This window comes from Melanerpes formicivorus, unplaced genomic scaffold, assembly GCF_026170545.1.
Source record: "Melanerpes formicivorus ecotype bairdi unplaced genomic scaffold, bMelFor1.0.p_v2 SCAF_2, whole genome shotgun sequence".
NCBI classification, from domain to species: Eukaryota; Metazoa; Chordata; class Aves; order Piciformes; family Picidae; genus Melanerpes; species Melanerpes formicivorus.
Genome location: NW_027142354.1, coordinates 34,055,140 through 34,077,080, shown reverse-complemented (window position 1 = coordinate 34,077,080; position 21,941 = coordinate 34,055,140). Strand labels below are relative to the sequence as shown.

General features: G+C 40.5%; 1 protein-coding gene across 1 annotated transcript in view; it reads left to right on the top strand.

Annotated features, from left to right (window-relative positions):
• Positions 1 to 6,041: 6,041 nt before the first annotated feature.
• SMYD3 (SET and MYND domain containing 3) overlaps positions 6,042 to 21,941 on the top strand; it is a 451,319-nt gene continuing 435,419 nt past the window's right edge. Inside the window, exon 1 of the mRNA XM_068155709.1 lies at positions 6,042 to 6,214. Within this exon, the coding sequence (XP_068011810.1) occupies positions 6,051 to 6,214 (164 nt within the window). The 5' untranslated portion in view covers positions 6,042 to 6,050. The remainder of the gene's footprint in view (positions 6,215 to 21,941) is intronic.

Here is a 21,941-nt window from a genome sequence, read left to right as displayed (position 1 = left end):
AGACAAATCTTCCAACTAGGGAAACGGTATATAACTTCAGGTTAGTATTTACAGTTTATTAACCATCAAAAATGCTATTCAGAGAGAAAGGAACTGCAAAGTCACGCAAAGTTTAAAATGTTAGACCTTTTCAGAAGAGAAAATCTTCACGTGAACAGCTTTTTCATTGTGGTGTATAGCACCAATCTGTGAGTTATTGTGTCAGAGTAAGTAATAAAAAGTATTTCAGAATTAGCACCAAGATTTGAAAATGTTGCACAATGCAGTTTTACAGTTTTGTGTTATGCTACTATTTATATATAAGATACAAAGTAATATATTTTTTTTAAATTGCATTAATTAGCTGCAAGGTTTGGGGCAGATTTATTTCTTCTTCCTATTGTGCTGTCATTGGATCTTTGATCTTGAATGACATTATTGTTACACTACACATACAACATGGTTACTAGATGGTTTAGAGTAGAGCACATTCCTTTCAAATTTTTTATAGACTCTGAGATTGTGGTTTCTTTTTTCCTTTGTTTTCCTCCGCAAGACCGATTTAATTGATGAACCTCTAAAACATGAACCACCCATGATATATCTATCAAGTAGAACTCATAAGCATTGCTCCTGCTCCTGAAATACTCTTCTTCGAGCAGCTGCCCAGAGGTGCTAAGTCTTTTCTAATCATTTGTGCCATCCATCTGCCTGTAAAAGTAAATTATGTGACCGTGATGGAGTTGTCTAAACTTTACTGCTTTATTAAATTCATAGCAAATACAAAGAGAAAGAAACTTGTTCTTTTTGATGCTAGTTAATGAGAAATTTTGCCACTTAGAATTAGGAGATCAGTCAAGTTGGATACTATAGTTAGTAGTTTGACCTAGGGAAGGGTTTGTGAGCATGTACTAATTAATACAGTAGATGATGTGATGAGGGGTTGTTAAGATGGAATGTGTATATACCGGCTACTAGGTTTGTTTAGCATTGGTCATCTTAGTAATTACAGCTTAGTCTTTCAGGTAATAAAGATGTTGGTAGAAATATCAACATGAAACTTGAGAAACAGAATGTGTGATGTAGTTTAAGATGTGTAAATGTGATAGGCAGAACCTGAGGTTTCCTGAGAAACATGCTGAATTACTAGCTGTGGCAGGCTAAACATGAGCTATGGGGTTGCAGATTGAAAACTCTATTCTAAACTTTGTAAGCCTTTAATTAGCAAAATGTACCTTTCTTCTATAAACACTGAGAAAATGGAAATAAGAAGTGACTTTTCCAGAAAGGACAAGGCAGTGGGAAGTGTTTATTCACTTACATTGTATCTATTGCATCTTTCCTTATGTATGTTAAGATGTCACTGCTAAAAATAGACACACTGGTTGTCCCCAGCTGATAGAACACAACACACAGTAAGCATACAAAGCCCAAGGGAAATTCCAGGTAGTTAAGATATGCCAAATGAAAACAGTCAGTTATTCCTAATGCAAGCAAGACTTATGACTTGATTTAGCTCATTCCACTGATAAGACACCCCAGTATACAAACAGCTAAGAAATTGTGCTGACAAATTTCAGAAGTTTGTGTCTGCCATATGAAAAAAACCTGATGTGTTCAGGGCAGGAAAGACTCAAACTTACAAAGTCATAGAATGGTTTGGGGTGGAAGGGGCCTTAAAGATCATCTAGTTCCAACTTCCCTGCCATTGACAGGGTCACCAGGTTGTTAAAACCTCCATCCAAGCTGGCATGAAACAATTCCAGGAAGGGGGCATCCACAACTTCTCTGGGCAACTTGTTTCTGTATCTCACCGTCCTCACAGTGAAGAGCTTATTCCTTACATCTAATCTAAATACACCTTTCAGTTTAAACCCCTTGTCCTATCAATAGGGGGAAAAAAAGTAGTAAACTCTTTGTAAAGTTCATAGTAAATAATCCAACAGGTGAAATCTATGTTAATATGAGTGAAATTTATTATGAAATTGTGCTTAAAACTGCAGTGAGTTTATTTAATCCAGAATCAACTTTTAATGAGCACAGCAACATTAAAGACCTCATCAAGAAGTTCCTATGTGTTCATAAAAGCTTATAAGCTATTCTATGCTGTTAGTGATAGATTTTGTATTAATCCAAAATTTAACATTTTGTGTTTTGAGCTATATTTTGCTCCCAGAAAAAAAATCAATTTAGTGTCACAGTGGTGGGAATGGACATTGCATGTTTATGACTGAAGACCAGAATTTCAATTATTTCATTACTGCAGTTCTTTCTGTAAATTCATGCTGTGAAACACACTGTTGTGATACAGAAAAAAATAAACTTCCACTGTGGTGTCTCATCTACTAGCAGTAAGGAAGTATGACTAATTCAGCAGCAACAGGCACAATTAAGTGGTAATTCCCACAAAAGTGCCTCCATTACATGCCTTGACAGCTGCTTCTGTCTGGTGTGTGTCATGCATTTCAAATAGCTGTTGGGAAGTCTGACCAGTCTAGGCCAGTGGATGACTTAGTCTTATAAAAATCCCATAATAATAGCACAGATTAATTGAACTAAATATAGTCAAGGGATAAATGACAATTTACTGGAATTATGTAACAATAATACTATGTTTTTCAGAAAGTTCAGACTAACGTTTCTAAAAACATCTGGGTTGGATGTTCAGTTGATCCCTTAAATACTGTGTTGAATGGCCCTCCTAGGCAGACCATTCTATAAACTGTAGCTGTAGATAATCAAGAATTAACTTTCCAGTCTCTCATAGATGTCAAAATACCCACTGTCACATCAATGAAAATGTTTATGCTGTGTTTAAAAGCTTATCTATACTAGGAAAGCCTTTGTTATTACAACTATATTGTCATACCATTTAAAATGCCATGTCAGTAAGAAGTTGTTCTTGGGCTTCTGTGGTTTATTTCACTGTACAACTTAAGCTAAGCTGTGTGAGGAGTGTGTGTAAAGACTGTCATTCCGTTGGACAGATTTTTGTCCTTGGTGAGATTTTGTTGCATTGGACAAGTAAGAAAACTTTACTTGAAAAACTGACAAAATAATGAAAGTTACAGCTTGTATTGTATATTAATATTAGCTCTTCCCTGAATGTACTTTTTGCAGTTCATGGGTGGGACTTTAATTTCCCGTATTTTGTATATTTGACCATTTATCTCTTTAAGTTAATGCACCCAGGAGACAGATACTAACCTGAGTTATTATTGAGTTTGCATATGTTATAGGTTTTGGGAAATGCCTGCTTAGAAAATAAATAAACCAGAATTGACAGGGAAATTCAGAAGAGTAAGTGGGTGAAGGGGGAAAGCATAAGCCAAATACAGAGGTAATTGTTTATTTTAGTTTCTGCTGAGGATAATTCTTGACTATCTCACAATGTCAGTGCAATTGAACACTTAAAATATTAGAACTAAAGCTAAGCATAACAGTGTGCATACCATTCTAACTGACAGGCAGATGGCTGTCAATTCTTTTGGTAATGAATTACCAAAAGCAGCATTTAAGTGAAAGACAAAATACTTTTATCTCTGTGGGAGTCCTGTGACTTGATGTACCTTGGCTCTTCCCAACAGCAGTGTTTCAAATTTGTGTATTGCTATTTCTGAGCACCCTGGTGCAACTTAGATGAAAACAGTTGCAGACTGAGATAATCATTACTGAAAACAATGAGTACGTTTGCAGAACTGTTAGGGCACTCTGTTCTTCGATAGGACGACTGAACATTCTGAAACGCGAGCTCTATCTCCCTCTGCAGGCATAATAAGGAAAACCAGACTAAGTCTATCTGCAGTTTAGCATATTTAGCCCACATCAGGTTTGTAATCTCATCAATGAGAAGTTCTTCACTGGGAGTCATTCGTCATTGGAATGGGCTGCCCAGAGAGGTGGTGGAGTCACTGTCCCTGGAGGTGTTCAAGAGAGGATTGGACGTGGCAGTTGGTGCCATGGTCTAGTCATGAGGTCTGTGTTGATAGTTTGGACTTGATGATCTTTGAGGTCTCTTCCAACCTTGGTGATACTGTGATACTGTGAGTGAATGGAAAGCTGTATAGACCCATATGGAAAGCACATACTCTTACTATCTCATGTGCTTTGAGCATCACCATTTCAGAGTGATGCTCTTAGTTAATTGTGCAAGTGTTTTGCTTTTCTCCTGTCATTTATCATGTGCCTTTAATTGATGGCTCTGACAAAAACCAATTGAGTATGAGGTATGTTCCCAGTGATACACACTGCCAGAACATGGGTGCTGCACAGCTTCCAGCCCAGCCATACTATGTATTCACATCACAATGAGATCCAGAAACATCTCCAGCTATTTTATGCTAGCTTATATGTAAAATGTCCTGGTTTTGGGATGTTTTTGACAGAGTCATTATCTTATGTCTTCCTTTGTGAACTAAACTTTAATACTTTGATCACAAACAGAATTTTCTGCAACAAATGGGTTTACATACAAGGGAGCTTTTGCCCAAGTTCCAACTTCACTACATTAATTTCAGTGTTGCATCAGTGAAGTTGCTGACAAGCAAAATGAGTATAAAATGAGCATGATTTTCCCATTGCAGTACATCTAAGGAAGTGGACTTTGCTATGTTCATGGTGTTAAGATGAAGGTGCCAGTCTCATTTCAGTGGTGCCCAGTGATAGGACAAGGAACAGTGGGTACAAACTACAACACAGGAGGTTCCATCTTAACACAAGGAAGCACTTCTTCATGGTGAGGGTGATGTCGCACTGCAACAGGCTTCCCAGAAAGGTCACGGAGTCTCCTTCTCTGGACAGTTTCAAACCCACCTGGATGCTTTCCTTTGTGGCTTGCCCTCATGATCCTGCTTTGGCAAGGGAGCTGGACTTGATCTCTGGAGGTCCCTTCCAATTCCTAACTTCCTGTGATTATGTAGTCAGTCATCTGGTTGGAGGGTCGTTCTGGTTTCTTGTGGCCCCATGCAGAACATGGCCCCGAGCTGAGCCTGAGGAAGGCCACCCAATCTCTGCAGCAGAGGGCCAGGGAAAGTTCCCTTCATTGCATACAAAGCTGTGAGTATGCAACCTCCATGTGTTCTCATGCCACTTTCATTTTTGTACTTTTTTTTCCTGCTTCCTTCCACTTGAGACTGGGTCCGTATGGCAACAAAGCAGTAATGGTGCTGGACAAAGATAATGAGACAGCTGGAACTTTTTTGCTTTGCATTCTGAGGTCTGACAGCTGTCAGAGGAATGTGTCTGAAGTCTCCAATGCTGCAATTAATGTTTATGATTAGAGGTTTTCTCCTTGCCTCATTGCCTTTAAAAACAAATTAACCTACAAAGTTACAAAGTATGGGGGGGGGGAGGGGTGGGAAGAACAACATACTCCCTATTTGTAGTTGGCCATAGAAACATTTATAGACACTTTGTTTAGCACAAAATCATAGAATGTTTTGCATTGGAAGGGCTCTTCAAGTGTCATCTAGTCCAAGTCCCCTGCAGTGACCCAGAGCATTTCAACTACATCAGGCTGCTCAGAAGCCTGTGCAATTTGACCTTGCATGTTTCAAGGGGCAAGGTCACCACCTCTCTGGGCAACCTGTGCCAGTGTTTTACACCATCCTCATTGCACAAAAATTCATCCTTCTATTTATTCTAAGTCAATCCTCTTTCAGTATAAAACCTTTGTACCTGTCCTGCTGCAACAGGCCCTACTGTCCTCACTGTTCTTCTAGGCCCCTTTTAAATACTGACTGCAATAAGGTCCTCCCAGAACCTTCTCTTCTTCAGGCTGGACAACCTCTCTCAGCCTTGACTCGCAGGAGAGGTGTTCTAGCCCTCTAATAATTTCCGTGGTCCTCCAACAAGTCCACGTCCCTCTTGTGCTCAGGACTAAATAACCCCTTTTTCAGGCAAGGGGCGGGCTCTCAGCACAGACAAGGTAGTTGGTCTCGGTCAGAGATGCACGTTGTAATGCCTGCTCAACCCTCCAGGTGCCCTGAATTAAGATGGCGGCGGCAGCGCCCCATCACGTGGCGGTGGGCGGAGCAATCCCATGCTCTTTATGTGCTGGCGCGCGCGGGAAGATGGAGGCGCTGGTGCTGGAGCGGTTCCCCAGCCCAGGCAAAGGCAGCGGCCTCCGCTCACGCCGGCGGGTACTGCCTGGCCAACTGCTTTACCGAGCTGAGCCCTTCGCCTACGTCGTCAGCAAGGAGCAGCTAGGCAGCGTATGCGAATGGTGCCTACGAAGGTACTTGGCGAGCGGTGCGGATGCCGTACCCTTCTCTCCCGTACGCCCCGCCCGGGCAGCACCTCCCCTTCCGCTGAGGCGAGGCAGCACCGCGGCGTCGGGCTGGGGTTGCGACGCGGAAGGGGTTGGTGGCGTTTCGGTAGCCGTGTTCTGTAGGGCGGGGTGCGCCGCTTGCCCCTTCCTGCTGCTCTTTTTAGTGAGGGTTTTTCTAAAGAGTCTTTTCTAACAGGGTGTCTCTTCCTGCGCGCAGAACGTTTGGGCTGCCCGCTGCGGGCCGGTGGCGGGAGTCGGTAGTGTCGGTGGTTCTGTGCTTCGCTGGGCGGGCGGCGGTTAGAGGCGCTGGTCTAACTCAGCCCAGCGAGGCATGAGCGGCAAAATGCGGCGGCCGTAGTGGGGCGAACGGCCTGTGATGAGCACTGATTGCCTCCGCCTCACCTGAAACTGGCTGTTATGGTTAGGGTAAAGTTCTCACCCACGTATCCCTACAGTCACCCGCCGTATGACTCTGACGCTGCAGTCTACCACTGATTAACGCTCTGACCTGAACAGTCGTAGGGGTGACGACAGCAATTGCTCATCAGCCCTCATGAAACGGGCAGCATGAGGTGGTTGAGTTTACTGTCACCTGGACGAGGTGCTTCTGTGTAAGGAGCATGTGGTTTTGAGGTATGCATTGAAAAAATGCCTCCCTTCTTCCTCAGAATCCTTACAAGTAAAAACTGGCAAACCCACCGTAGCCTTCTGTGCTTGTTTAAACAAGCAAATGTAACTGTTTTCTATAATTCTGTAATTTACCAGCAAGGTAGATTGTGATAGACTGTTTGTAGGAGGTCTGTGTGTTAGTACCTGAAACATGTAACATGGTAGATAATCCGAAGCTATATATAATGAGACTGACAGAGTTTAGCTGTGTGAGAAACTGGTTATAATATTTGGCTTTCACAAGGGGAATTGCTGGGGACCGGGCAGGCCCCATCGTTGTGCCTGGATCGTTGGGCTGATGGGTCTGTATTGTCTGGGGTATTGGGAGAGAAAGGTGAGGCACCAACAGGTCTAAAGACTGGCCAGGTCAAGGGTGCAGGTTTTGTCTGTCCTGATGGAGAGGGGTGGGAGTGTGTTGCGGACTATATGAATATGTATATTTTAATATATTAATATGTATGTTTGCTGTCTATTTAAGTTAACCTCGTGTTGTTGGGGTGCGCCTCTAGCAAACTCGCTATGCGCCCAGCGCTGTGTTGCCTTTATTTTATAATAAACTGGTTATAAATTTTCAGCAGTGAGTTCATTTCTCACAGCTGCCTTTTTATTTTTGTTGTAAATATTTAATCTGATGTTTAATTGAAGATTCTGGGTGTTTTTTCTTCATGTCCTTACAGGGCATTTCAGTTTTCTGTTTAAAGAAATTACAATGTGGTCATCATTTTCCCAGAGAAAAGTTTGAGTGTGTTCGAGGTTACACTCAGCGTATAAAAAGCAAAATCTCCAAAGTAGTTTTTTAGCTAATGCATATGTGAAGTCATCTAATAAAAGGCAATGGCTACTTATTCAATGGACTTTGGTAAATTAGTGATATCTATACATATGGCTCTTTTTATGTGTCAAAATCAGAAAATTGGTGAACTGCTGAATTGTGATGCAGAATTCAACTGTTTCGTGAATATGCAGTGTGCTCTTAGAACAAAGGCAGAAAAAAACTGTAAGTGCTAAAAGTTCCTGTTGTTCACTTTGATCTTTAGGTGGCAGTACAGAAGCACAACAACAAAAAAGTCTTGACATGGATTTAGGTTTTGAGCAGCCATATATCTATAATTAAAGTTTCAGGCTTTATATTGTAAACTGTAATTCTGTATTTTGTCTTCCATCTTGTACAAGTGTTGTTGGATGAAGCTATCGGCTTTGCAAGAAGTGCTGGGTGAAGCAGAAGATGGGTAACGATGCGCAAAATATCTTAATTTTGGACTGTCTGATGAGAAGCAGCATGGTCTCACTGGGATTTGTGGTCAGAGGTTTACTATAGTGCTCACTTACTCTACGACAGCCTTCGACACTGTCCCGCACCACATCCTGGTCTCCAAACTGGTGACACATGGGTTTGATGGGTGGACCACTAGATGGATAAGGAACTGGCTTGATGGCCGCACCCAAAGAGTGGCGGTCCATGGCTCCATGTCCCAGTGGAGGCCAGTGACAAGCGGAGTCCCTCAGGGATCAGTCCTGGGACCTGTCTTATTCAACATCTTTGTGGGGGACATGGACAGTGGCATTGAGTGTACCCTCAGCAAGTTTGCTGATGACACCAAGCTGTGTGGTGCAGCAGACACGCTGGAGGGAAGGGAGGCCATCCAGAGGGACCTTGACAGGCTGGAGAGGTGGGCACAAGCCAACCTCATGAAGTTCAATAAGAGCAAGTGCAGGGTCCTGCATCTGGGTTGAGGCAATCCCAGGCACAAATACAGGCTGGGCAGTGACTGGCTGGAAAGTAGCCCTGAAGAGAGAGACAAAAAGCTCAACATGAGCTCTCAATGTGCACTTGCAGCCCGCAAAGCCAATCAGATCCTGGGCTGCATCAGGAGAAGTGTGGCCAGCAGGTCGAGGGAGGTGATCCTCCCCCTCTACTCAGCCCTGGTGAGACCCCACCTGGAGTACTGTGTCCAGTTCTGGAGCCCCTATTACAAGAGGGATGTGGAGGTGCTGGAACGTGTCCAGAGAAGGGCCACAAGGATGATCAGAGGGCTGGAGCACCTCTCCTATGAGGACAGACTGAAGGATTTGGGGCTGTTCAGTCTGCAGAAGAGAAGGCTCTGAGGTGACCTAATTGTGGCCTTCCAGTATCTGAAGGGGACCTACAGGAAGGCTGGGGAAGGACTTCTCGGGATCTCAGGTAGTGATAGGACTAGGGGGAATGGAATGAAGCTGGAGGTGGGGAGATTCAGGCTAGATGTGAGGAGGAGGTTCTTCCCCATGAGAGTGGTGAAACCCTGGAATGTGTTGTCCAGGGAGGTGGTCGAGGCCCCGTCCCTGGGGGTGTTTAAGAGCAGGCTGGATGAGGCTCTGTCCAGCCTGATCTAGTGTGGGGTGTCCCTGTCCATGGCAGGGGGGTTGGAACTAGATGATCCTTGTGGTCCCTTCCAACCCTGAATGAAACTATGAAACTATGTGTCCTTACAGTGAGGGACTGAGGTACCTGATCAGGGTTTGCTGCATAGATTCAGAGAGGAAAGCCCAGCGAGTGCTGTAGTTCTGCTTCGTCTTGTCTCAAAGTGAATATTATTGTTGATGGAACATACAGAAATCTTAATGAATAAATATATATAGTTGCTTCATTTGCCAGCAGAAGGACTAACATCACTTCTTTGCCTTATTGGGCTGTTGGTACTACTTAAGTAGTTCAATTAAAATTTTTTGGTGTTAATTTGGTCTATGTTGTATGTAGACCAGATGGTTCCCCTCTTGTGATTTCTTCTTATTTCAGATATAGTTCTCTCTTTTCTAATGAATAGATTCATGTTGTTTTTTCACAGAATGGTAGGGCTTGAAAGTGATGTCTTGCAATAAAATATATATACATATATTTTACATTTCTGGCAGTGGTATCGTCAAACACTGCCATAACTTATTTACAGAGTATATTTAAAGATTCTGTTATTTGGTTGTGAGCGATACATTCCACATATGAAGACAGTTAAATGATTTAAGCACAAATCTCAGAATCTCCAATACAGTGATTTAAATTGGAAATAGAGGTGCTATGATCTGCAGTTTCCCACAAGGGGAATTCTGTGACAAATTAGCCAGGTACTCACAGCTTGCTTCTCTGTCTGGTGTTCTCCCAGACACTGTAACTGTAATTCAAGTGACTCTTGGCTTGGAGAGGGCTATGGGGCCTCTCTCTTCTTGTGCCCAGTTCATGGTCTGGAGCTTTTCCTTGGCTCAGAGGGGGTTAAGGAGCCTCTCTCTCCTGCGCACTGTCACCAAGCTGTAGGAGTATTGGCTGCCTTGGTTCAGGTGCAAGGGCCAGGTCTGGTTTGCCTGCTAGGGCAAGCTCTTCAGCTGCACTCTTACTGCTTTCTTGGTGAGAACAAGGCAAATTGCCTACCAATATCAGCTGGTTTAAATACTGTCTGAAGACAATGCCATTTGGTAACAGAGAAACCTGATAGCTGAACCTATAGGATGGGGCATATCCAAACATGGCCAAGGATACCCACAGTTCACAGGTATGTTACAAGGTTAATTATACATGCTACATATTTATCTGGACCCCAGGAAGTGTCCAGGTTTGCACATTCACAGGTGCTTAGCCCATTGTCTGGATTAGGGCATGTTTGGGGGTTTGTCCCTTCAGGATAGTCTGAAGATAATCTACTTCAATGCTCCTGCTAGACCAGGATCACCTAGAGTAAATCAGGGGAATATATCCAAATGGGTTTTGAATGCCTCCAGAGATGGAGACTCCACAGTTTCTTTGGGCAGCTTGTTCCAGTGCTCTTCCACCCTCAAAATGAAGAATCTTTTTCTGATGTTTACATGGAACCTCCTGTGTTCCAGTTCACATCCCTTGCCCCTTGTTTTTTCACTGGACACCACTAAGAGTCTGTTTCCATCCTCCTGACACTCACCCTTTAGATATTTACAACCATTTACAACTCCCCACCCCTCCCCCAGTCTCCTCAACCTAAAGAGACCCACCTTTCTCAGCCTTTCCTCATACTCTTTCCTCATACAGCCTTTTTATAGAAAGCAGTAGTAAAATACTCTGCTATAGCTGATAGTGTGGCTGTTTTGAATTATACTCCATTACCAATTAAAAAAATACTAGTCTGAAGTAGGTTAGGTTATAAAGATCTGCTTGGAAATACAAATGTTGAAGGATTTCCTGCCATTCAGCGGGACTTGGGCTGGAGAGTTGGTCCGGGAGAAATTTAATGAAATTGAACAAGGGCAAGTGTAGAATCTTGCACCTGAGAGAGAACAACTCCATAGAGAAGAGGAGACTGAGGGGTGACCTCATTCATGTTTATAAATATGTAAAGGGTGAGTGACAAGAGGATGGAGTCAGGCTCTTCTCAGTGATGCCTAATGACACAACAAGGGGCCATGAGTGGAAGTTGAGGCATAGGAAGTTCCATGGAAACCGGAGGAAAAACTTTGTGAGGGTGATGGAACACTGGAACAGACTGCCCAGGAGGGTTGTGGAGTTCAAAACCCATGTGGATGTGTTGTGTGTGACCTGGTCTAGATGATCCTGCTCTGGCAGGGTGGTTGGACTATATCTTTTGAGGTCCTTTTCAGCCCCTAACATTCTGTGATTCTGTGGAGATGACAGTGTGTATTTCTATGGAAGCAATTTTTTGAGAGAACACGAAATTGTGTTGCGTGATGGTGCCTTCTTTGCAAAAGAGTATTTGTAGTGTTAGGGTCAGTGCCTTACTGAGAAGAATACTGTTCATGCTTTTATGGAAGTCTGACAATATTTCTGTGGCCAACATCTTCCAACAGCTTACTGGGGAAAGCAATAGAATAGATTCTTCCTTTATCACTAATTAAAATTTTCTTTATGGTTTCTTCTATGCTGAAGACTCCCCCTCTTTAACATGGGGCCAGTGGCAGTACAGCTTCAGTTCAGGTTTACATAGCAGGATTGAGGGGATAAAACAAGCTGCTTTATTTACAAGCTTAGAGGATTTCACTGTATTTTCCATTTGCTGGACAGTGGTGAAGATGGTGAATAAAACTAATTGCCAGTGATCCCCAAAGGCTTCCACCCCCTTTCTCTTTTCTGGGCAGTGACTATAAAACCTTATTTGCTGCCCCACTCCCCCCCTTTACTGGACATTCCGTCTGCATAATTACCTTTCTTCCAGTCCTTGGCAATTGAGCTTTATTTAGCCTTTCAATGATTATGTTCAGTAGGTCCTCTTTATTCATATACCTGTTGATGCCCTCATATAACTCAGCAAGGACAGCCTACTTTTCTAAATTGTCCCTGTCCTGGTAGATTTTATTTGTTCAGATGATAAACATTCCTATTCCTGATTATGGTCTTTATTGTCTTGCCAGGGTCAGAAACCAGGCTTGCTGTTAGTATAGTCAAGTGAATGTGATGAGTGAGGTATTATTTTTGTATTTCCTTAAAAAAGATTACTGCAAGCACTGGAGTATTGAGTTGCCTATATGTTTAGAGTTCTGCTCTTAATGTTACATAAGATAATAGGTGATATTAGAATAGGTCTGAAAATACTGATATTCTCAACTTTCTATGCAAAATTTTAGGATTAAAGCAAAATACTGTTTATCCTCTTTTTCTGCCATTAATTGGTACTATTTTTAATATTGCTGCTTTTAAGTTTATTGTTCGTTAGAATTTGCTTTTAACTAGTTGGTTAGGTCAGAAGGTCTTGACTTAGAGAAAGACACACAAGAGACTCTAAGTTTCATGTATCATGCTTCTATTCTGGCGCCTGACACAGGTAGAATAATTTCAAAAGACCTGTGTACCTTCAGAGAGTTTTGGGCAAACTTTTATCCAAAAAGTTATCTGTCTATAATGACAGAGGTCCAGATGCTTCCTATCTATACAAAGCTTATCTATCTAAAAATAGCAGAAGTATACATATCATGCAGGTGTTCTTTATCTTATACAAAAGATCATCTTGTCCAAGACTAACAGAAGTGAATCACTGAAAAATCCTGTTATTCCTTATCTATCCAAAGACTGTCTGCCAACCCCTCTCCCCCTTCCTGCATTCCAGCGAACAAGCAGAAAATTCTTATCAACTCTGTTATTCTGTGTGGTGGGTTGGAAGGGTAAGGCCAAGAAGCCTCCTCCCTTCCCCCTTGTGAAGTAAAAGGGAAAAAGAATTGAAGGGAAGGGAAAAAAAAAACTCACAAGCTGAATTAGCAAAGCATTGGAGCTTTATATTTACAAAGCAATGTAGGGGATGCAGGGGAATATTTACAAATTTACAATATCTACAATATATACAAAGATATACAACAGAGTAACACAGAAATGAGAGTAACCCCCCTCGGCAGAGGGGGTTCCCCACCTCCGCTCTCCCCTCTCTCCCCCCCTTTCCCCAGAGTAGATCAGAAAAGGGAGAAAGAAGAAAGAAAGAAGTTAAAAGCAGTTTTGTGTTAATTGGAAGCAGTTAATACAGGCCTTATCAGGTTTGTCAGTTTGAAGGCCGGAGCCTTGGCAGAAAGCCCAGCACAGAAAGCTGCTGCCTGAAGAAGAGGCGGAAGCAAGACTGCAGATAGAAGTGCCGGAGTGCCCAGTTCACTCCCAGTTCAGAAGGTGCTTCCTCCCACTCTTCCAATGAAATTAGTTTAGATTATTCTTTCCGTTTACCAACTTCCGTCCACCATATTCCCTTTCTTAAGGGGACAACGTCAACCGGTCACATTCTGTTAATGAGAATTTTCTGTTCATCAGTCTGCTAAAAGGCAGTTACTTCTCAATTTAACAAAATACTCCTAAATTGCTATTGACTGTTAATGTAGGACAACTTAACATTGCTGATTTATCAGGCTGTCTCATCTGGTGATGTTGCTCAGTTTACTCAGCTTGTTGAATCTTTACATAGATTTTTAAAGATGTTCTTAGTTTGAAAAGTGAATGCAGAAGTGGCATCTCAGTGCTTGGCAGTTCTTTTCTGTGTATCTGATATTCTCTCGACCATTAATGCTTGCTGCTTGTTTCCTGGAAGGTACCATGATAGTGATGTCTCTGTTTCGTCTGGTATGTGTTTGAAATGAAAATACACCCAGTCTGCTATAGAAGGCTGCTGTTAATACCTTGTACTGACAGCCTGGCTTTACCACTATTAATAGCAGAATAAATAGAGACGAGAGAGACATTGTTAAATGTAAATTCTCCCAGGTCAAGTGGTTATTGCCATGTCTGTCATTTATAGAAAATGAAGATTAAAGTTTAGCCATGCTTTAAAGGTCCCTAAAGGTCTTACTGTGGTGTGATTGTGTTTACAATTTCTGTGCTTATATTGCTATGTAATTTAAAAGGTATTATATCAAAATTGTCTTGTCAAGCTGTGACTGACAATTTAAGTTGTAGTCATCTTGTAAATCCTTTTGAAAATAGGCTTTACAGTGTATCTGCAATCCACATCTGATGCTATATTTCTTTTTCTGCATAATGCAGTCTCTAATATTGTTTTAAACTATTAATACATTCTGCATGAATATGCTTTGCATGTGGTAAATGATAAAACCATGAAAATAAGTTTGTGAATTGGATTATCTCTGGTATAATATTCTTAGGGTGAATTGTAATTGTGCAAGTACAAAATTACAATTAGCAATACCAGGGCAAACATAAGCGATTAAAACATGGGTAGCTATGTAAAATGTAATGATACAATTAGTTTAAGATACCTCCTGGGAAGTTTTTAATTTTGCCTAAGTTGCTGAAGTTTTACACTGTTAGGGAATTTATTCTTTAAATTCTTTAAGAATTATTAATGATACCATGTCTATAGGCATTGGAATTCATTAGTTGTTAGTGGTTGCTTCCACTGTGGCTGTACTGAAAAGCCATTGTACTTCTGTGTGGTGTACGGGATGGTGCTCTTTTCCCTTGAAGAATCTCTTTTCCAGAACCAGATGAAAAATCTGTTTTTAATTATCCAAAATTATACAGGTGAGGCTTACAGAATTTTTTGCATGTGTCTCTATCCCATCTATTCATGTTTTGGAAAGGGATACAGGTCTGCATGACAGCCTATCTGATATGTTAGCTAGAAGATGATGAAAGGGCAGGTATTCTTACCTTTCCCTTGAGTCCTTGCTTTCCTTTCTGCCTGCTCCTTCTGCTCTCCTTTTATGTATCTGCTGCTCATCTGGCCTATGCTATACTGGTGCAGAGAGATAAACTGGCCTTTAGGGATATCTTCAGGAGAAACAGTGCTTTTAGGAACTTAGTACTGACTGGCTTGTTACTGTGAAGGAGGACTTTTTCCACCTCATAGCCCTGGGCAATCAGGCCCCACTTTAATTCCCGTACCCAGTTGTATTTCTGCCATATTCTGCAGACATTTTCAGTTGTTTCTTACCATAAAGCAAATAATTCCTCTTTGTCTGCTGTCTTGGATACATAGCAGTATCTTGACTTTTCTGACTTAATTTTTGTAACTGATTTTACTTATTTCATCATCTGTGCTTAATTCCTGCAGTTGAGTAAGGTAAAGTTTTGAATTGCTCCCAAGGGCATCCTAATGACTGTAGGGTTATTGCCAGGTGGCACAACTGGTTGAACACCAGTGAGTAATTCTTGTGCTAACTCAGGCTGTAATCCCCTGTTCATTTGTCATCTTGGCTACTATCTGCCTTCAGCTTAGAGTTTGTTCTGCTCTTAGTTTGGCAAAACTGATCTTGTTTGAAATTTGGGGGAGTATTGATGTGTGTGGCTCGCTTTGATTTCCGTGGTGCATTGACACCACGTATTCTAAATATTAAAAGTTAGTCTAGATTTCTGAAGAAGAAAAAACAAACTCAAAATTTAAAAATAAAATTCAAATTGGCATAGAAAACCACTTCAAAGATTTATGAACATAAAATTTGTGTTATTTTGCATATGAGACTGGCTATTCAACTGTTTACAAATTTTATGCACTTGTCATATTAGAGCTGCTTTATGTTACTGTACAACAGATACAAACAAAGAATTTCTTGAAATACTGTATGAATCTCAACATGTGATGGTAGATTTATCTGATTTCCCCTCACAAGGGGAAAAAATTCAAATAAACAAAATGCACGACATCAGATATAAACCATATAGCAATGAAATCTATTTTATCTTTATTACAGAATTATATAGGTTTGCCTTTTAATATGATTACTATTTTTATTTTTCAATAAAGCCCATAGTTTTGGTTTTATCCCCCCCAAATAAACAGAATAGTATCTCTTAAATTAAGAATGTCCCTTTCTGTGGCCCAGACTGTAGATGAAAATAGTTAGACCCCTTTAAAGACTTGGGAAATGTGGGATGGGATTTTTTATTAGAGCTCACCTTTCTACTGAAAAGTGTGCTGACTCAGAATCCTGTTGCAGATACATAAAATACAACACCGGCTGGATTCACTTGTGCTAAGTTAATGCCCCTTGTAGGATCTGGGTGAATATTGGAAGATGGTGTGCATGTTGTGCTGGAATATATATTCAGCTAACTTCTCATTGATTAGGGAGTTGCTGGGTTTATCAAGACTTAAGTGAAAAATCATACAAATAAAACTACCTTATTCAATGTTTCAGGAAAAGTTAATTCTTCTGCTTCTGTCTTTATGGAAATTCCCTTTGGAATAGCATACATCACTTGTTTCTATCTGAAGAGCTATTTTAAGATTTCTCACTTTAAAGGGCTGGTTGTTGTTTTCCTTCCTTTTTGCCACCAGTCAAAGCCTTCTCAGACAGTCTTTGAACAAAATCTGGGACAGGGAGTCAATCAAAGCAAAGAATGGCAGTACTTACCTCCTTTTTAACTTCTCTTGCTCATGTATTAAACTGATGGTATATTTTAGTGCATGGGTGAGGAACACAACAGGTGAATGATGACCTTGTAGTCCAGTTACATAATAGGAGGGTTAGAGTGCTTGTTGCTGCTGCCTTCTGTGAAATTGAATAAGGTCTTGTTTACCTATTTGAGAAAGATTTGAAGTCTATTGCCTTTACCTGTGTGCTTAGAAGTTGTTGATAGCATGTGAAATAGAAAATACATTATTTGTATATCATCTTAAGGGCAATTGTTGACCTTAGCTCATTTGAACATCTTGAGAGATTATAGGCAGCAGAAGACATCTGCTATGAATTTAATAGTATTACTAGGAAAAGGTCCAACACCAACAGGTTTATACATATAACTAGGATTAATGTGGCTTTTTAAAATTGCTGAAATGATGTCTAAATTCTGCCAGATCTGAAAGCTTTGCTGTGTGAAACTTTTATCGCCTGTGCAATTGCCAGATCAGAATATTATTATGCTGGATCTTTCCAGCTTTAAAAGCTGTGAAACTTTCTTGTCCTTGGGCCCATAAAAAAATTGGACATGTGGAAAAAAAACTACTGTAGAAGACAGAAGGACCAGTGGAACCTGTAATGCAACAGACTAAAGAAAACATTGGTGTGAAAAATTGTTTACCTGAGAGAAGCTCAGGAGAGAGCTGCTATAATCAGAAGAGATATTAAATATTTCTGAGGGAAACTGATCCTAAAGGAAGAACATGGCAGTTTTTTAAAGTACTGGTCTGCTGTGGATGATACTGTGATACAAATCACCGTAGAGGATTTAGCAGATAGAAGTTAAATTAACAAGGTATGCATGGTATGAAGGATTCTGAAACATGTTTTCTGATTTTTTTCATGTAGTTAAAAAAAAAATTTAGATTTTAAAACATGACACCAGTCCTTATTTTCCCTGGAAAGTTACAAGGCTGTGGGATCTCAGCATGACTGATGAGAACATTTAAAAGAATGAATGGGAAGTGGAAAATACAGGTCTGGGAAGAAAACTATACTTTCTGTACAAGATTTGAATTTCCTGAAGCACCCTAAGGACAGGATAAAAGTGTTTTAAATGAACAGGATTTCCTAACAGAAAAAAAGCTCTAAGAACCTCTGTGCAAACCTGTGTGGAGGAAACTGGATTTGGGGCTGGGCAGTAAAAAAAAAAATCTGTGTCTTTTTATTTACCTGGGAGAGCTGTGGGATGGAAAAACCAATGCTAGATACCTAGCTAGAAAGCCTGAGGTTGTTTTCATGGTGGCATTGGGGTGGTTATGCTGCCTGGTGGTAGAAGAGCATGTAGGCATCGTGGCCCATACCAGTGAATGTGGATCTTAATTGCAGTTCTGAATATCCTTTTTCAGAGTTGTTTTAGCATCTTGTTCCTGAGTCTCAGGAGGAATTGAATTGTTAAAGGATGCCTTTTTGTAGGTAGCTCTCATCAGTGTCAGTGTTTTGTGTAGGCAGAATACAGTGATGTTTTGCTCTCTGTTGAGGGAGCTGGTGTAGAGCTCTGGTCACTTCTGTGGTGTTCTTTATTAAGCTGCTTTGAGGCAGATGAAATAATGTACAGAACTCCCAAGTGCTTCAGAAATAATTATGGAGCCAAATTCCTTGTCCTCTAGAGATTGCCTTGGGAGTTGTGACTTTGGGAATATGTCTGTTCAGAGCAACTGTACTCTAGGCTTATTAATTTTAAATTTTCTTATCTTCTTTTTAACTTTCCCCTGTGGAGTCTTAGAAGCTGTAACTCTCTGTACACATACTATTTTTGACCCTTGTGGTTGGGGCTGCTTGTGAGGCACGTATTTGGCACTCGTTCTCACATGTTCCTATAGGCTTTAATTATAAAATTAATTTCTACTAAGAAGTACTGTGCTAATAGCTTTTTGTTTCTAATGGAATTATTACACTTGATATTCTGCTTAATAGCACATAAGGATTCAGTATCAGCTTTAAAGACTGCATTTGTTGGGACATCTCAGGGTTGATCCATTTTACAACCAGAAGGTAACGACACTTTTAAATATTAATTTTATTTTCCAGATACAACATCACCTGCACTGTATGTACCTTTCTCCCTCTTGCTGTTAATTCCCTGAAGCATGAAATAGCTTGCCAGTTGTCTCTTATGCTCAGAAGTTAATGAATGGTTATCAGTCTATTGCAGACAATAACTTAGATACAAACTGCAATGCATGCATAAGCTCATTGTGTAGAATTTTTGCCTTAAGACAGTGTCTAATCAGTAGTTGAGGGTTAGTAATGTCAGCCCAGGCTGTACTTTCCACCAAGTCTCTACAACAAAAACCTCCATCTCCCCTGCCCTCCTGCCCCATTCTATGAGCAGAGGAGTTTAGAAACCTTTCTCACCTTTGAAATGGTTCCAATTTTGCCACAAACTTTTAGTAGCTTTCAGCAGAGCAGTTGTTTCGGCTTTATCTTACGATGAATCCTGTTGTTCAGACTGGGGGAAATAAATTAGCTTAGTTTTTTTCCGGGCTTGTACATATGAAGTCTGTCCTTGATGTGCATATGGCTTGTTTACTGCTGCTGGAAATGTGAGCTCACAATTGGGAGCAACAAAATGTAAGTGAACTCACTTCTGCAGCTTTCTCCAGAGGTTTAATAGTTGGTTTTGGTTTTTTTTAAGTACCTTTCCCTCCTGCCACCCCCATTCATGTATTTTTCTGGTTTGATGCCAATGTATGCTGCTTATGCAGTTAAAAAAAAAAAAAAGGATTAATAAACAGCTAATTCTGTTTTGACAGTTTCTAAATAATTCTTATTTTTGAGAATTTATTTCCCAACCAAGTTCATCTAAAGGCAATTTTTAGAAGGTCCATTAGTTCCTTCTTCTGGATTTTTATTTTTACAGTTACTGAGGATATATTTAACAAATAAATACAATGTGCATCTGAGGAAACAGATTTTGTTATAGCACCGAGGGTACTGCTGGTACTGTGTAATATAAAGTAACGTGGAGGCAGGCCATCAAATGAGTTTATTTCTTAATGAGATGTACAGCAAAGCTTTGCATGGTAATGCCTCTAATATCAAGCTTTTGGAGGAATCCTTCATTAAAAATAATATTTTTTTTTTTTTTTTTTATATCTATAGTAAAATAAATTTCACCAAGGAGTCATGCAATTATTTCAAGATAGGCTGTTTTGGTATGATTATTTTCCATCCCTTAACTGTTTTCTATGTGAAAAGAGGTTGGATTTTGTTGTTGTTGGTTGGTTGTTTGTTTTTTCTAACCTGGGAATACACTTGAACAAAAACATGACGTGACTAAAATAAGAAAAATGCAAGAATGGAAAAAAATTCTTTTTATAACTGGAAACAAAGTTTAAATGAAATACACATATAATCACGAAAATGCCTACTTGGTGTGGGGTTTTTTTGTTTGGTTTTTTTTGCTAAGTCTGGAAACTTAAAATATATGCCTGGAGAAATCTTGACTTGTTAATTTCTAGAACTAGCCTAACACAAGGATTAAGGATTAACACAGGAAATAAGACGGCTTTTATAGGTCAGACAAAACCACTATTCTGTTTTGCTTCTGAAAAGGCTTAGTAGTATTCTCAGTTTGTTTTTTAATTGCATGCTCAGTTTCACTGAAAAGATGTGCATTGAAAAGATTAATGCCAGATGCAGTATTTAGGTGGAATGTAGCAACATGTTGTAAACATACATAATGAATTAGAAACTAACTCTCAAGGATATGAATTACAAATTGATCAGAACCACACTCTACATAGTTCTGATTCTTCTGTTGACCTCATGTGGAAGCCACTAGGTTTACATCTGCCCAATTTGTGGTTTAGAAGTACGCATGAGTCTAATCTACGGAACTTGTTGATATGAGAGTCATGCTTTTCCATTTGTTTGGCAAAACTGAATATTTGCATATGGTACATTTGTGGATCTGAACTGTTTGAGTGTATTTAATCACATCAGAAATGTGGGCTGCAAATAGACTGTTTAGGAAGAGGGAAGTATTCCATAAGTGCAAGTATGTTCTCCTACACACTGGATATGCTTAGTACATTGTGCATTAAGTGACCTGTCCCGTTAGCAGATGGATCTTTAGGCACCATGAGATTTAAGGAAATCTGTTACTATTATGGTTGATGTAAAGCCTAATATTTTCCTCATTGCAAATATATGAATATCTGTAAGAGACTAAAAGTTTGTCTCTTCTGGTGTGACTCAACACAGATAAAATCACTTGCTGCTTGCCCAGACAATAGCTGATGTGTGCTGGGCAGAGCCACTGGAATGACTCTTGGAAGGTGCAAAGATAACATTGCTCACTGGACCACAGCTGGCCTGACAACAATGAACCGAGGCCACCTTTGGGAATACGCATAAGACAAGATAATCTCCACCCATCAAGTACCCTGGAAAGGGAGGATGGTGAGACAATGGATTCACCACCTGTTTCCAGGAGGAGGCGGAGGACTCCCCCCTCCATCCAGACCCCTGCCCAAACACACACAGGAATACACAGAAAGATTTCCTAGGGAACAATACCTGGTTACTTACCTAAGGATGATTTCCTGGCCCCTGAATTCCTGAAGGACAATACTTGGACACATAGCTAAGGACTAAAAAAAAACTGTATAAAAGACTTGAGCAACTACTGGCTCAGTAGAAGAAAACGGAGATGAAGGAAAACACAGGAGAAGGACAATGCCACTGAGAAAGAAAGCAAGAAGAGAGAAGGAAAAGCCTGAGACAATGCTGCTCCAGAGAAAAGAAGCCGTGGAGCCTGGAAGAAGCAGACTGAACCCTCTCTCCGTGTCCTAAGTTTTGCCTGTTGCAACTCATGGAACTGAAGAAGCTGCTCAGAGGACCACATCTCTTCTACAGCCAAAGCCTCAGCACCATTTTTCTACAGACCCAGTATCTCCTGCGCACCTTTCCGCCACAGATTTGAACTGTCTTGGGAGGATGAGTGGTGTGGTAATATAATTCCTCCTCTCTCTATTTTCTCTCTCTCCCCTTCTGATACATTCACTTTATTTATGTAATAAATAGTCTAGCTGTTGATATTTTGGCCTCGTTTGTGCCTCTAATTTCACAACACAGGAATATTCAAAAGAACTGAGTCTCTTTCCCTCTCCGGACTGAGACAATATCTTACTTCAATTACAGTTTGTCTAGATAAGAACTTAAGTTTATTTATTTCAATTAT